Raw genomic sequence first — 17,536 nt, forward strand, 5'->3', positions numbered from 1 at the left:
GAGATATAGTTTATGAATTTGCATTTACCGGTGAGACCTTTGACCAAATCACCACCGTGCACGGCTAATGGCGTATAAGAACTGCAGATTGTAAAATTCATGTTACTTTCTGAGGAGCTTGAGAAGAAGAACATATATGCAATATAATAATAAACAAGATATTTCAATTCTTTGACGGTTTCTTTTCTTCATTTCTTAAACCAATCTGCCCAAGGATCATCTGAAATAGTATTTCATTAATAATAAATCAGAAATTTTGCAGAAATTTATCATTGCTTTTGCTTTGAATCACCTAAATCAGAAATTTTGCCCAAGGAGTATATTGTTATGGTTTTAATGTTTAATAAAGACCATGATTAAATTTCTCCATTACTAAGTCAAAGGTTCTGACACTACTAATAGAAGACATCTCTAGTGTCTGATACCAACATGACATCTGCACACGTGACATTCAATTATTTCATTTTTTAAAATTAGGTGTTGACGTGTTAGTGTTGTTTCCGGTAATCATATTTGACCATATCGCCACCGTGCTCGGGTATCTCGTGTATGAACCCCTGATCATAAAATTCCTGTTATGTTCTGGTAAGAACATATACGATAGTGAACTTTACATCATGTCAAAAAAAAAAAAAGTAATGATAATAAACAAACTTTACATATATCAAATGTTTGACGGTTTCTATTCTTCATTTCTTATGCCAAAGTGTAGTGAAACTAAACATTTTGTAATTCCGAAGGATCTATTGAAACAGATATTTTGCGGAAATTCACCATTGCTTTAGGCTTTGTTAAAAATAGAGAACAATTGTCCCCGTATACGATAATTGATCGAATTTGTATAATAGTAAAATTAAGGTCAAATACCTCCCCGAGTCCTTTAAGTTTCATGTTTGTTTCAGATAGATCCTTTAAGTTTCTAAGGTTTCAGATAGGTCCTTTAAGTTTCGAGTTTGTTTCAGTTAGGTCCTTTAAGTTTCTAAGGTTTCAGATAGGTCCTTTAAGTTTCGAGTTTGTTTCAGACAGGTCCTTTCTATCAACCTCCGTTAAGCCAAAGTTGATCTTTCCGTTAAGCCAAACTCAAAACAAACTCGAAACTTAAAAGACCTGTCTGAAACCTTAGAAACTTAAAGGACTTATCCGAAACAAACTCGAAAGTTAAAGGACCTATCTGAAACAAACGTGAAACTTAAAGGACCCAGAGAGGTATTTGGCCTAAAATTAACGACCGAACCAACTTATAAATATTAAACAACATTAAAAACAAATTTTAATTATATTATTATTTTCACATTTAAGATAATATGGAAAAATTGAGAGAAACATATAAGCAACGTATATTCAAATCTTTGACGGTCATTTTCTTCATTTCACAAGCCAAATAATTATAAGGGATCAAGTTAAACAAAAATTTTGCGAAAATACACATGCAAAAACTAAGGTTAATTAAGAAAATGACCCTTAAATATTTACAGTTTCGTTTTGTCCCTAAAAAATAAAATCGTATTTTTTAGTCCCTAAGAAACTCTCCGTCAAACTTTTAGTCTCAGATGTTAAATTAGACTAACGGAGAGTGATATGGCAGTGTCACGTGTATTGGTTCTACAAAAGTTTACGATTGTCGATTTTGCTCTTCTCTTTCGATCTGAAGCAAAATCCCAATTTTGACAACTTTGAGATGAAGGAAAAAAAAAATTGAGCACTTCCTTTAAGTTGTCAAACACGTGCCGTATGTGCTCGAATGGTTTAAATGTCAGGTGAGTCAAAATGATTTAAATCAGTGTTTTTTTGAAGAAATGATTTAAATCAGTGTTAAATTATATTGGTTCCCTTCATTTGATCGTATTTAGTTTAATATCAAGTTTCAGTGCAATGGTTTTTGCAAATACCCTGGAAATTGTTAGCTTTGTTCATAAGGAAAATAATATCAAGGAGTCACATTCACTTGCTTAAGTAATTATTTAAGAATTGTTATATGACGTAGTTTAGTTATCTCATTTCAACAGCGTGTATCAAAATATTGTCAAAGAAGAATTGAGAAACTGTTAACAATTTTCAAAGTTTATGAATAAAAACCTATATGCAATTTATGTTTCTGTTATTTATTTCTGAAGCCAATGTGTAGGGAAATTAAATATTACGAAATACCCAAGGATCAATTGAAACCGAAATTTCGTAGAAATATACCATGGATTTGACATGAAGTTTACAAGGAAATAGGCATGGGCCTGTTTGGATTGTCTTATTTGAGTTTATTTACTGACATAATTATAATTTTTGTGAGACTATTTGAGATAACTTAAAAAAACAGCTTCTGACAATTTTCATGAGCTTTTTTCGGCTTATTTTAAAGAAAGACAAAAAGAAGGAAAGAAGTTTAAATAATCATATAATCTTGGTTGATTTCATGAAGTCTAGGACTCGTCACATAATTCTCTTGAGATGTTACGAACAGCGAATCAGTACTTGTGTACCGGTTCGTGGTGCTTTTGCAAATTGGTTCACACTAATTCCCCTTGTAATTCGTGAAAATTGGCATACGATGAACCGAGACAAGTGAGTGGTGTTCAAAGAAAGAGGAAGAAGATGTTGAGTAGGAGATAAAAGAAAGGAAAATCTCCGGTGGAGCAAAAAAAAAATTTCAGGAAAACCTCCTTGAAGCTTGAAGGAAAAGGACGCCTCTTGCAAAATAACACTGATAAAAAGGAACAAAAACGAAATAAAAGTGAATATTAAAAAATATTTTGGGAAGTGGGAACTAGTTTGTTACTGCTTTGCTACTATAATTCTGGAAATCTTATACCAGTGTGTTTGCTATTTTCTGATTTTTGGGATTGGTTTCAGATTGTGATATGGCTGGTTCATGAAGTTTCATATATTTCTTATTAACTTATATTCTGCATTTTATTTTTCAGTAATCCATGATTCATGCATCCATTTAAGTGGGAACTAGGGTTTACTGAATGAAGGTTTGCTTTAGATGTTTCCCACAATATCTTGCATATTAATGGAACATGTATGATATTAGAAACAATGATGTTATCTAACATCGACAACTTCTAGAAACAAATCAAATAACATAATACAAATTTAATTTAACAAAAAACAATGATTCCATATATATTACAATAAGAGTACTGCTATTTGTTACAAAGGACTTGTACAAGAGAAGAATGCATGAAAAAGGGATACTTCAGTACTTCACCAATCCGGGGCCAACCATACCTAGGAGATTGGATCGTTATTATTTGTAAGTGTTATATATGCTGCCTCGTAGATTTCTTGAGTTTATTATCAAACTTCTGTAATAATAATACACATTTTTCTTACTATAATAATCCACTACTTCTCTAGTACATAAATCATATTTTTACCAGGCTTAGATAGAGTACTCCAATAGTAGGTTGAGTAAATGATATCTGAAAACAAAGAAAATTGCAAATATATGTACAAAAGTATTGGGAGGAAAGAAAATATTGAAATGAAACCAGGAACCCACGTCGAACCATGGTAGTATACTATGAAGAAGTTGGTACTTAATGCTACCATCATGCTTGTTACGGAGATAAATAATGTGACCAATCCACATATTAGCTTTAAAGGAAGTGATTTATAGAAGTCATACTCTCCATAACGCGAGACAAGAATAGACAAGAAAATCAATATCGCAGTCGCAGATGAGATGAATGCAGATGCATCTGATATTGCAAACACCAAGAATGATGTTTTATTCAAATAGTGTGGTTTTCCAGAGTCATCGGTACCGCCTGGTAAAGTAGTTGCAGCAGCAAACACTCCGGTAGCAATGACAGTTGAAATTAGCATGCAAGACTCGGCAGTTTTTTTCATCCACGACTCTGCGTTTTCTCTTAGTGTTTCATGCTCAATTGAGAATAGCTCTTGTGCAGTAAAGCCTTCAGAGTTTCTCATCTTTATCTGTGCAGGCAACATTATCTTCTTTACTTTCTGTCACATGAAAATGTATATATGTAAATTTTTTATATTGCTATTGACACAGGGAAAAGACATACTCAATAATAAGCAAACACATGGAGAGGGAAATGTCAACACAAAATTCAACATATTTGTCTCAAAATCAAATTACTATGCTGTAAAAACAAGGATAATTGTAAAAATAAACTAAGAGCTTTATTTATATAGTAGAATAGGATGAGTGTCGAAGTATCTCGCTTTTAATTTCTGAATAAAATGAATAAAAAGGGTTGCATTGAATGTACCTCAAACCATAGTAACTCGACGCACATTTGAAAAGCAGCTCCAGAAACCAATTCAAGTTGACTTCGTGGTGCTAATTTTGCAGCCAAGTGCAATAAAGTGTTTCTGTCATTATCATCTTCATATGTTACTATGATACCCTTAATATGCCCTATTTGATGTACGAGATTGAAGATACTAGCATGTCGATGCAAGACAGCTATGTGTAATATAGTTCGGTTTTTGCTATCCACATCCCATATCAAGCTAGGATAAACACTAAGAAGCTCTGATAAGAATCCAAAATTTCCAACTTCAGCAGCATCAAATATTAGTTGAGAAGGTTCATTAATGATTTTCTTTAGCTCCTCCTTTGATGAGTAGTGTTTTTCAAGAATCGTGGTCCAAAGAAATTTAACCAATTGGAAAACAATGTGATTTTTCATGCCTGCAATAAGAGACATGGTTACTTAAGTTAACGAAACCAATTTAAAAGAATTAAAAAAATATAAAAGTTAATACAGTATTTACCAGGATTGGTCATGATGGGAAAATGATCATGTTCAGGACAATGACAACCAGAATCCAATGGATTTCGATTTTGAGCCAAGAGATGCAAAGCTGTCTCTTCATTCACATCTCGTGCAAAAGCTAGTGCATTCCTTTTTCTTACCATTTTTAAGGCTAAATCTGCAATTGGAAAAAATTATAGTCATCAATATATTTGCAATTCAGAAGTTGTGGAAATATCCCATGCTGTCTATGTTGGACCGATGATGGTAAATCGCTCAAAACTTAGACGACAACTGAAGTTGCCATCTTTAAATAGAATTTTAGAGGCTTCAATTGCCTTACAGCCGAAACAGTGGTCTAATCGGTTTTGATTCTACAAAGCCAATAAAAACTGTGTAATACATTATTGATATGTGTTTCCCTTGTTTTTCGTCAACCCAACTCAGATTAATTTTACAAACTGATACTTACAACGATACCTTTTTTTGATAGAGTTTCAAAACATTTATTAGCATTGTCGCCACATAGGCCATATGAACTACTCAAAATTCTATGTTTGGAGGCCGATATTTTTTACCTAGTTGCAAATTTGGTCGCTCAATCAGTTGCAAAATTAATTTGCCATCATTTTAAATACAGATTTTCATAATGTTGCTAAACTATTAGTCGCTAGTGTTGGAAACCGATTTGACAACTTCCATCTCTAAATCAGTCACAATATGATAGTTTTTATAATGAATTTCAACTGTTAGTAATACTTACCATAGATGCCAGTGTAGATACAAGCAAAGAACAATAAATCCCAGTCTGCATCTTCAAAACAATGTATGGTTTTATCATATAGATGCCATGTCATTTTGCATCTTCCTTGCAGAGCAGCATACTGAATAGGAGCATATCCATTTCGACCCCTTTTTACAGGTAATTGTGAGTTCCTATCCAACAGTAAGTCAACAATTTCAATGTTTCCAGCTGCAGCAGCAAAGCAAAAAGCAGTGTTTCCGTTGATATCTTGCAATGTGATATCACTGTCATCAAGCATCTTCAATAGCTCCTTCACAAAATGAATGTGGTTTGCACCTGCAGCAATATGCAGTAGAGTAGGATGCCCATTTGTTATGGCAGCATTCTTGAGCTTATTCTCTTTGTCTATGATGCGCTTAGCTGCCTGCCAGTTTCCATTTAGAGCATACTTGTGAATGGGAACACAAAGGTTGAGAAACCTTTTCTTTGAATCATCACCTAAAACAAAGGTTCAATAGCAGTAAAAGAGTGTAATTATATTGCCTTAACATTATACCCACCTACATCACTACATGTACTATTAGAATATTATAAATTTATATGTTAAGTATTAATGCTTATATTATTAGAAATAATTGTGAATGATCTGTCAATGATCCTTCTCTCCTAAACCATATACATGGTCCCTGATGTTTCGTCCTAATGTCGACATATGAAATCTCTCTATGTTCAACTCTCTAATGTTGGTTCTCCTGTATCAAATAGAATACTTGTTCTCCAACTCATTTCTGACCTGACGGATGCGTATGCCACGGTGGGCTCGCAAATCTGTCACAAAAACTCATTTTCCTCTTTTTACAAGGCTCACTCAATGATCATTTTGGAGGCAACGACAAGAGCAGAAAAGGCTTCAAGTTGCGCAAACAGTTCTGTCTTCATCTCCTCTCAAGATGATGTCTTGGCTGGGAATTTCTCCCACCGTAACTACTGCAAAGGCAAAAATAATAATTGTGGAGGCAGAAGCAATGGCCGTGGTGGTCGTGGAAGGGGCCGAAGTAATGGCTATGGTGGTGGTCATGCCCAATATCAATAGCAACAGTGGCCATCATACTCGAATCAGCAACAATAGTAAGCTTCTCCACCATGGAAGTCGTGGGCCACTCCGCCCAATGGGAAACTCAAAAATACAACATGGGACAAAGCCTCAACAAGCTCATGTTGAAACTGCAAGTATCACACCCTGCTGGTCAGCAGCACGGATCATATTCATATGCTCCACATATATTAAAGCTCCTATGCACACCTTCCCTATCTCTCGTCCTGACGAGCAAGGGTATACATCGGATGTAATGTCACGTCTTATTCAAATATGAACAATAATACTAATTTTGGTAGTAGTCATAATATTCTTGTTATTGGTTGTGGACATGCATCATTACCTAACCATCATCACTTATTAACTTTAAACAATGTTCTACCTGCAACCAAATTAATAAAAAAAAAAACTTATCTTTTTATAAAAGTTACCATCGACAATAAGGTCTCTGTTGAATATGAACCCTTTGGTTTCTGTGTGAAGGATTTTTTTTTTAAAAAAAAAAAAAACAGATGTATGTAATGAGATGTAACCGTGCTAGTGACCTATATCCAATTACAACAAGACCAAACAGTACAGCCTTTCCACCACCCCCTTATGCCACTTAATTATGGCACAAGCATTTAGGACATTAGGGAGCTCCTCCCTCAAGTTGACTTCCTCGAAACTATATTCTTATATGTAATAAGTTTCGGAACAATTTCTTTTATGAATCTATGACTTATGCTTTACTGTCATTTGATCTTGTGCAGAGTGATATTCGAACATCACTTGTTCTCGGTTCAAGAGGAAGAAATTCATTATTATGCGTTATTTTCTATGCTTTCACGAACTTTTTATGAACTTTTCCTTGTCAAAATAAATCTTAAATGCATTTTATTTTTGTTCAATTTAGAGATCACATTTTAATGCAATTTGAAAGAGTAATTAGATGTTTTCAAATTGACAGTTAAAAAAAATACAACAATGATTTTTTTTTTCATAAATTTTGTGAATGCAATGGAAAGTTCTTTACATTTTCTTGTCCTCACACATCCCCTCAAAATGGAAAAGCTGAAAGAAAAATTTACACCATCAAAAATATCTTCAGTATCCTTCTTGTCTAATGCCTCTATACCACCATCTTTTTGGCATCATGCACTACAAACAACCACTTATCTCTAATTCTTTAAAATTTACCTCTAATCACACACCAAAATACTCTATAAAAAAGATCCTTTATATTTCCATCTTCTAGTTTTTTGGTGCCTTTGCTATCCTCTCATTTTATCCACCTCTAGAAATAAATTACAAGCTCGGCTACCATGTGTATTGTCGGGTTATCCAAACAAACACAAACACATTTATTGCGACCCCGAACCCCGAACCCAAAGCTCATCACCGAACCTTTCAACCACACCTACTTCTTACCCTATCTCAAACCGGTCTATTGATCAACATATATCCTCTCTATAGTCCAACATATTTCACTCATAATCCTACCTAACTCTTCTCATATGACTACCTGAGAACAACATGGCATTATTAAGCCTCGCAAGCTCTTTAATCTTCATATCTCAATCAAAACTCTATATCCCTCTTACCCATAAATCCCATTGATGCAGTAAATGATCATAATTAGAAAATTGGCATGCAAGATGAATACACTCTTATTGTATATAAAATACAAGACTTAGTTCCTTGTCCGTCAAATGCTAATTGTATTCGAAGTTTTTGGATTTTCAAGCACAAAAAGAAATTTTATGGACCTTTTGAGTGGTACAAAGCTCGTAGTGTTGGTTACAGTGCAAATCAACAAATTGTTGCTAGTTGTGGTGAAACTTTAATCCCCGCAGTCAAACCGGCTACAATTTGCAATCATGGTGCCTTCATCAACTAGATGTCAAAAATGTCTTCCTGCATGGCAACCTTGATGAAATTGTGTACATGCATCAACCTCCTGATTTTCGCCAACCTCAGATCCCTAATCATGTGCGTTTTGCTAAAGAAGTATCTTTATGGACTCAATCAAGCACCTTACGCCTAGTACAAATATTTAACCGACTATATACATTGGGATTCTCTCGGCATATTTTTGATCACTTATTATTTATTTTTTTATTTATCATCATGGCAATGACTTGACTTACATTCTTCGATATGTACGTGGATGACATTATTCTTGTTGATTCTCCCTAATCTCTTCGTGCATCTATTATATCTAATATCTATTAGGTCATTTCCGTTAATTTTTAAGTATATATGTTACAAAACATTCAGGAGGCCTTTTTCTTTTCAAAAGAAATATGGAGAAGAAATTATCTAGTACGGTGTTATGTCCTCTTTCAATCCATCACCGAATCTAGTGGTAACAAAGGAAAAACGCAACCCACTTGAGTTGGCCTGGTGGTATTGACTTGGAACTTGGGAGTGAGGTCCTTCTCAATTGTTTTCATCAAAGCACTATATCATGATCTAACACAATATTGCAGCCTCGCCGAAGCATTACAATACAAGAAATTTACAAGACCGGAAATCTCTTATGCAGTTCTACAAGTGTGCTTGTTAATGCATGGCCCAAAACTGCAATGCATGCCCGCATTGAAACAAATCATTTGTTACATTCATGGTACTAGTGAGTTCGGCCTCCACATATATCCCTCCTCCCTCGGTAAGATCTTCTCTTTTACAGACGCATATTGGAATGGATGTCAAGACACAAGAAGTTCTATCTCTGATTACTATGTAAATCTTGGTATAATTTTATCTCGTGGTACGCAAAAAGGCAACAAATCTTTTCTTGATCAGATATTAAGCCTAAATACCGAGGATTAGCTAATGTAGTGTTTGAATCTTGTTGGGTTAGAAACTTACTTTTAAAACTACATTGTCTTGTTACAATAGTTACTTTTGTCTATTATGATAACGTAAGTGCCTTATACCTATCCAGAAATTTAGTTCAACATCAAGCCACAAAACACATTGAGATGGAAAAGTTGCTTGCGATCAGGTTTGTGTCTTACACGTTCACTCTCGATATTAAATTGCTATCAGCTTCACAAAGGGAGGAAACACTTTGATGATTTTAAAGATAGTTTCAACACCTGCCAACTTTCAGTTTCGAGTACGGGGGTGTATTAGAATATATTACGTATTAATGTGCATATATATAATTGTTAATGATTAGTCCATGATTGTATATGACACAATTATATTATCAGCATTGAAAACTCGACTATTTTGTACATATATGACTGATCGTATGAATGAAAGATACCGCCAATAATATTTAATTTTTTTTTTTTTTGAAAAAACCAATAATATTTAAATATGGGCTAGTATTAATATTTTTAAAATAGTAAATAATTACTAACCAAATATGATAATATTTTGTTTCTTTCTCGATAGATTGCTACGTTCTAACTCCAAATGTTTGATGTAGTCGTAAAATGTAAGTTCTTAGATCTTGAAGTTACGGGTTCAAGTTTCGGTAGTGCTTTTGGAGTGAGGTAATGAAAATACATTTGTAAATACTTTTTGAGTTCAACAGTGTTTTTTGCATTGAAATTGAACATTATCCCTTCACCCTAAAATATAGAAAGTAAAAAAAGAGAGATAGCTACATTATCTGTATCTAAAGTACAAAATAATTTGAAAGATAGAGAACCATACTTGTTTCCTGTAAAAACTCAAGGTTAGGTCTGTTGTATGTTGCTGATGCACTCCTTTGAACTCCTGATACTGGAGATGTAGAACTGACATCAGATGTTGTCACTTCCCTGTCAAAGACAATATATAAATATCTTTCAATTATTAATCTTAGAGAATACTGCAATAATGTCTTTAACATTATAGTATATGCATGCTAGCCACTCTGGTTGAGTCAAACACACAACTAAGCAAATACAAATCGATTTTTGAACAAAAAATTAATATGCATGAAATATAATTAAACACTTAACCTGTCAAGCTCCTCCCACATTTCCTTGGCTGTCTGACAACTTGAAATTCTTTTAAGATCATCTGGATTTATGGCACAATATAAAATATTTTTGGCTTTGGCTTCTTGTTCCATGTTCTTGATATCTTCATCGTCGAATTCATCTTCAGTTTTCAACTCTTCTTGACCATTTATTAATTTTTTTGGAATTTTTGGTCCATTCTTAATCACAAGCCAAAGTTTGTAGTCAACTGATTGTATGAATATCTTTGTACGGTCTTTCCATTCAGTACAGTTTGTACCATCGAAGTATGGTGGCTTTGAAATGGATCTTCCTTCCACGATGGTTGTGTCCATATTTTTTTTATTTTGTTACCTGCAAATGATGGTATATGTTTCCTCATTAAGTCTAGGTTTTTGTTACTTTTTTTATTTTAATATGTTTGCTTTTCAAGCTTAAATTATGTTTTGTCGTTGGGGTCAAGAATATGATTTTTAATGAGAAAGATTCCCACCCCATTATATGGATTGATCATTACCAATTTTTCAAAGAGCAAAGCTATCAATAAAATGGAAGCAATTATGGTGTTAGGAGCTTTTTTATGTGGAAGCTTAACTCAAGGGCTTGAAAAATATACTCAAGGGCTTAAATATAGTAATATAAAAAAATGAAAAAATTTACATGTCATTTTAAGATTTATTAACGAAATATTTAATTTCATATTAAATAAAAAAAAATTAATTGTGAATGAATTTGAATCGACAAATTAACTTGTAAGAGTATATGGAAGACTTGTTAGATTAATTTTGTCCAAAAAATATAATAAAGTGTTTGATTGTTAAAGACGCTTGGAGACAAATTACTCCAAGGACCACCTATGATTCCTTATTAGTGGATCCCCCATTAACATGTCTCCCTGCATAATATTATCGTAGTCTTTTTTTTTTTCTTTTAAGGATTGTCTTTCTTTCTTTTGATTACGACTTAAGAAAGAATGTTAGTCAATGTAGTACGACTATTAAATAATTATGTTTTTGTCGGTTAGTATTATTCATATCAGTGGTCTATATTAGAGTAAAGAAAATATCTGTGGCAAGATAGAGAAATGTTTTTTTTTTTTTTTTTTTACAGCTCTATTACAAATTAAACATTCGTATAAGTATTCAATTATGAAATGTTTTCCATCATAGTGATTAGTGAATATTATTTGTGAATAAATAATGAAAAAATTTAATCGAGTTATGCAGTAAGCTGAAATAGTTTTTATTTATACAAAAAGAAGTTGAATGCATAAACAATGAGCTTCATATAAACTAGAGGACTGAAAGATAAAAAAAAGTCCCCCTTAAAAAAGAAATATAAAAAGTTTGATCTGTGGCTAGTATTAATAAAAAAAAAATTAATCTCTAAAATTGCAATAATTTATATTTTTTTACAGTAACACAACTTTTATTTTAATATCAAAATTCATATTTTTTAAAAATACACTTAAATCGAGGCTATATCTATAGAAAGAATCAAATTATACAAATTGCACTTGTGTGATATTAGTTTTAGGTGACATTTTTTTTTTGACAAGGTTTTTGGTGACATTGTTCTTATCTCTCTTATTCAACTATTATTTTTTATTTAAATGATTTATTTTAATCATTCATCTATAATTCTCTCTCAGCTGAATGCACTAATCTCACCGATGTCATAAAAGTCAATGACACCCAAGCAAAACCACAAATTATACAAACTAAAATTGCATTCATAAATGTTAGCCGCGTCAGCTTGACTTAGTTAATAGAAATTGCATAATATATGTTAGGATGGAGATCGAAACCCTTACATTTATTCACTTTCAGGTGAATTTCTAATCACTGCGTTATCTCGAAAAAGAAAAAGAAAAATATACTACTTCGCAGTACTCTGCGTGGCTAAGACACCGATGTGGATGTGGTAGATGTCCTTAAACAGTAAAAACGACACTAGTTATACCATTGCCTTAGCCGTCAGAAGTCAGAACTTGGTGAATCGAAGGTTCTACTTTGCTAACTTTTAGATGAATTCGAAGACTTTATAAGTAACAGTCCATATATTCAAACACTTTATAAGTAGCGGTCCATATATATATTTAGATAGTATTATAGTATATTATAGTATAACAAAAAAATTTGCGGCTAAGATTTCAACCCGACAAAGAAACGTTAAAGCACCATACCTGGAGGAAATACGTAAAGAGGGCTTTAGTTTTCTCCTACACTTGTCTGTACAATTAGAACAAACAATATGGTCAGTATGTGTAGTTTTGACTTATGGGAAACATTGTAAAAATGTAAATTAATACAGTAATAAATTAGTAAATATATAGGGAAATTACTCAGATTTTTAGAGAAATAAACTTGTTGTTGGTGTAGTGGCACAACACAAACGAATTATAAACGGAAGTATATTGAGATTGAAATCATAAAGGAATGGAAAATTAAGGGAAGAGTAAGGAAAGTGTTGAGTTTGAAGAATTATTGTTGGTTGAAAATATATGGACACAACTAAAAGGAGAAACAGGAATAGAGAAAAAGAAGATTGTGATAAATGAAGGAGAGAAGAAGGGGGTAGTGTGGAAAAATGGCGCATCCCTTTGGCCGGTTTGGCATAAAAAAGTTAGAAATGCAAGACAAGTATATAGTCAACAACCGACCATTATTATATCTTGTTATGCATTAGTGCGCATATTGCTTTGTTTCTTTGTTCTAGAACTTTAGTTATTTACACTAATTTTTTATTATTATTATTACGGAATATTTAAAATAGCTGTAAGAAACCATTAATAAAAGCATCGTTGTAAGAAGAAAGTTAACTACATAATTAATCAAAATTATATTTGTACCAAAAAAATGTTATATATACAAATAATTATTTTCTAATCTTTGAGAGGATTTTTTTTTTTTTTTTAAGCAAAAAGATAATATAATAAAATGAAAATAGAAAGATACAAAGACTGGGGGGACATAGGACCTGACCCAGGAAAACCCAAACGGGAATACAACTTTATACATCAGCCTAGGTGTATCTACTTTAATCTATCCTAACAATAGTTCACTAATCATAGGCGCAATCCAAAGAAACCCGCGTACGGGCACGAAATCAGATTACAAAAAATAATGAAAAGTGAACATACGCATAGAACTGTTAAAGTGTAGGTTTGACGAATGGATCGACCGCCAACACGGTAACAAAATCCAAGTGTCAACAGCTCCCTGAAAAACAGCAAGTATAAAAGCTCTTTCGAGCAAGCAACGCGTAAGAACTCAGATCACGGAATGAGTCTGATACGTCAGTAACCAAACCCTTTCGGGTTATTGTAACCGACCCTTTCGGGTTTTTGTAACCAAACCACCGCAACAAGCAAGCTGCTAAATTCCAATGCAAAAAGGGCCAAATCCGATCCCACCAATCTAAGAACAATAACAAAACACAACACCAATCAACAGAAATAAAACACAACACATGACAAAAACCGAACCAAAGTAGCCTTCAAGAAACCCGAAACGATGGCAACGAAACAACAACCAAGTAATCTCTGCAGATCTCAACAGATCTGAAAGGAACCAGAAAACAGAGGTCGTTCAAGGTGATGATTCAACGATGACCCACCACTGAGAAATCCGCAAACCACCACAAGGTAACTGTCAGCCAAACAGACACCCAAACCTCCGGCGAGGTCAAGCCACACCTCACGAACACTCAAACCTTAGAAACACCCACAAATCTGCAGAACCTGTGAGTGTCAATAACACCAACCGCCAACCACCAAAGCATGGCGGAGCTGTTGACGAACGACAAGATCTGAGGAGGAACGAAGATGGAGCCTGAAGGAAACATCGAAAGAGAGAGGACGTGACGGTGGTGCAGAGAAGAGATCTCGTTGCACCACCACCACCCCACCATCTACATGGTTACGTTGAAAAATTGGGAAAGCCAATTTTTAAACTTGAGAGGATTTAAACTTGTTCTTTAAGGTTTTAATGCCAATTTTTTGCCATTGAGTTAAAATCTTCAAAATAAAAGCGAGAAAACAGTTTGATTAGAAAAAAAAATTCTCAACATAAATAAGTTGTTTTAAAAAATAATTTTTTTTTCAATTTTTTTAAAATTTAAGAAGTTGTTTTCAAAAATTAATTGAAGAGTAAATGCTTAAATAGAAATTAATTTAAGAGGCGGCTTCGATTTTGACTTGTAAAATTGGTAAAGTTTCGTTCCCTTATCTGGGTTTGCCGATTGGTGGTAATCCCCGGAGGTTGGTGTTTTGGGAGCCTATTGTTAATCGTATAAAATCTAGACTGTCTGGTTGGCAAAGCCGGTTTATGGGCAGTTGGCTGATGGCGCATACATGTTAGCGTGATCGGTGGTGCAGTGATGTTTTATATTCGTTCCAGCCGGTCATTTGATTTAGCGATAGATAAATCAATTTCAGTTCGAGACATGTTTTTGCTAGGCTGGGAGGTAGGAGGGGAGACTTGGAAGTGGCGTAGAGGTTTGTGGGTGTGGAAGCAGGAGTTTCTTGAGGAGCGTAGGCTGTTATTACTTGATGTTTCTTTGCAGACTCTTTCAGCTAATGTCTGGCAGTGGCTTCTGGATCCCTCGAGAGGATACATTGTAAGGGGCGCAGATCCAGCATGATTTAGACTTTGCTTGTCATCATCAGGTTCCGCTAAAAGTTTCCATTTTTGCTTGGTGGCTTCTTCGTGATCGGCTCCCTACAAAGGTGAATTTGGCGACCCGCAGTGTTCTTTCATCTGAGATGTGCCTTTGTGTGTCTGGTTGTGGTCATGTGGAGGATGCGAGTCATTTGTTTTTATTGTGCTGATTTTTTGGCTCCATTTGGCCTTTATTGCAGTCATGGATTGGTTTTGAAGGTGCATATCATCACTTTTATTACCGACCATTTTACTCAGTTTATCTTTTCCAAAGGGGGATTGAAATCGAGGAGGTTTTTCTGTTCTTTATATCTGAAGTCTATGTGTAGGGATATTTATAACATTACGTAATGCCCAAGGATCAATTAAAACATAAATTTTTAGAAATATAACATGGATTTGACCTAAAGTTTACAAAGAAATATGCATGGGCATGTTTGGATTGTCTATCTACCGACATAATTATAACTTTTGTGAGACTATTTGAGATAACTTATAAAAACAGCTTTTGACAATTTTCACGGGCTTTTCTCGGTGATGGGACAAACCGCAAGTGCACGGTCTATCGAAGTAGTAATAAAAAGATATCGTTCCGACAGGGAGTTATGAATTTAATTAACTTTTAACAATAATTAGATTGAAAGTTTAAAAGGTAGAAATTTGTATTTTTGTTTAATTAAAAGAAAATAAAAACAATAAAATAAAAGAGCCTTGGGATTATTGGTTCATCATAACAATGAATCCTTCACAACCAAACCCTAAACCTCTAATTTTATATTTGGTTTACTTTCTAAAGGCAAGTTTCTCTTTAGCGTATCAAAGCTTCTCTCGAAGTCAGTGAGTGTATGCCTCCAACAACCACACCTATTCTCATGGGTGATTGCCTTTGGAACCCTTGAAAATCGAAACTTTATATGTCTCAAGGTTTGCTAGACTATTCTCATGTTTCGCAATCCTTGTCTAAATTCACTTGTTCCAATATCTCCGCGTTCGCTTTATGAATTGATATTTGAGATAATGAATTAACAATTATCAAACCCTCCGCGTTCGCTTCCACAGTTTGATAATGGTTAATTCATGTTAAAACGGTGAATTTAGATTAGAAAGTAAATTTATATAAAATTAGGGTTTATGGTTTGGTTTGATTAGGATTACGTCATTAGACTTATCCAACAATCTCAAGACAAGAAGAGTCTACTCACTAACGTTCATTGTAGACATAGAGAAGAAGGTGAAGAAGAAGAATATAAAATAACAATAAAGTAAAAGTGAACTTTTATTCCAAGAACAAAAGATGAATATTTGTGATGGTAGCTACTCTATTTATAGTTTACATTCGACTTAAAATCTAAGCAACTAATCACTAGAATGTTCCACAAGAAACTAATAGGTAGCTTGTTTTCAAAGCAAAAGCAGCAAAAGGGTAAAAGGGGCGTGTGCCAAGCTCCTATTGGTTGGCTTCATATTTTTGGTGAAGGATCTTCAAATTCTTTGCACAAGATATTTTTGTATGAGATCTTCGTAGTTTTGGCATGAATTCTTGCATAATATATTTTTATATGAGATCTTCATATTTTTAGCTCCAATTCTCCTTTCTTTTGCTCCAAGACTCCATCTTTCAAATATTTGTTCATAAAATAAAATAACTTGCAATTGAAGTAAAATAGTTCTAGAAGGAAATAAAAACATATTAAATCTAAATAAAATAAACTTTAAATATTAATTAAAAGACACTAATTAATGACTAATTATTGACTCATCACTCGGCTCATTTTCAAGAAAAAAAAAGATGGGAATAAGTTTAAATAATCATATAATCTTAGTTTATTTATTTCATGAAGTCTAGGACGTCACATAATTCTCTTGAGATGTTGCGAACAACGAATTGGTACTTGGGGGGTACCGGCTCGTGGTATTTTTGCAAATTGATTCGTACCAATTCCCCTTGTAATTAATTTGTGAAAATTGGCATACCGATGAACTGAGACAAGTGAGTGAAGTTCAAAGAAAGAGGAAGAAGATGTTGAGTAGGAGATAAAAGAAAGGAAAATCTATAGTGGAGCAAATAAATTTTGCAGGAAAACCTCGTTGAAACTTGGAGAAATAGAACGTCTCTTGCAAAATAACACTAATAAAAAGGAAAAAAAACGAAATAAAAGTGATTAAAAAATATTTTGGGAAGTGGGAACTAGTTTGTTACTGCTTTGCTACTATAATTCTGGAAATCTTATACCAGTGTGTTTGCTATTTTCTGATTTTTGTGATTGGTTTCAGATTGTGATATGACTGGTTCATGAAGTTTCATATATTTCTTATTAAGAGTATATATGAAATCTTTGTTTATTTATCTTCTGCATTTTCTTTTT

At 33.6% G+C, this 17,536-nt stretch overlaps 1 protein-coding gene across 1 annotated transcript; it reads right to left on the reverse strand.

The window, feature by feature from the left end:
- Positions 1 to 3,075: 3,075 nt before the first annotated feature.
- LOC146945641 (uncharacterized) lies at positions 3,076 to 13,149 on the reverse strand. Its single transcript, XM_085743949.1, has 8 exons — positions 12,854 to 13,149; positions 12,695 to 12,740; positions 10,510 to 10,863; positions 10,220 to 10,326; positions 5,491 to 5,970; positions 4,747 to 4,905; positions 4,239 to 4,663; positions 3,076 to 3,966 (listed from the first exon to the last, which is right to left on the reverse strand). The coding sequence occupies exons 3-8, from the start codon at positions 10,842 to 10,844 to the stop codon at positions 3,343 to 3,345; spliced, it is 2,130 nt and encodes a 709-aa protein (XP_085600075.1). The 5' UTR covers positions 10,845 to 10,863; positions 12,695 to 12,740; positions 12,854 to 13,149; the 3' UTR covers positions 3,076 to 3,342.
- Between the last annotated feature and the right edge of the window lie 4,387 nt (positions 13,150 to 17,536).

This window comes from Medicago sativa, chromosome 2, assembly GCF_051527215.1.
Source record: "Medicago sativa cultivar Bolivia chromosome 2, Bolivia_mono, whole genome shotgun sequence".
Classification (NCBI taxonomy): Eukaryota; Viridiplantae; Streptophyta; class Magnoliopsida; order Fabales; family Fabaceae; genus Medicago; species Medicago sativa.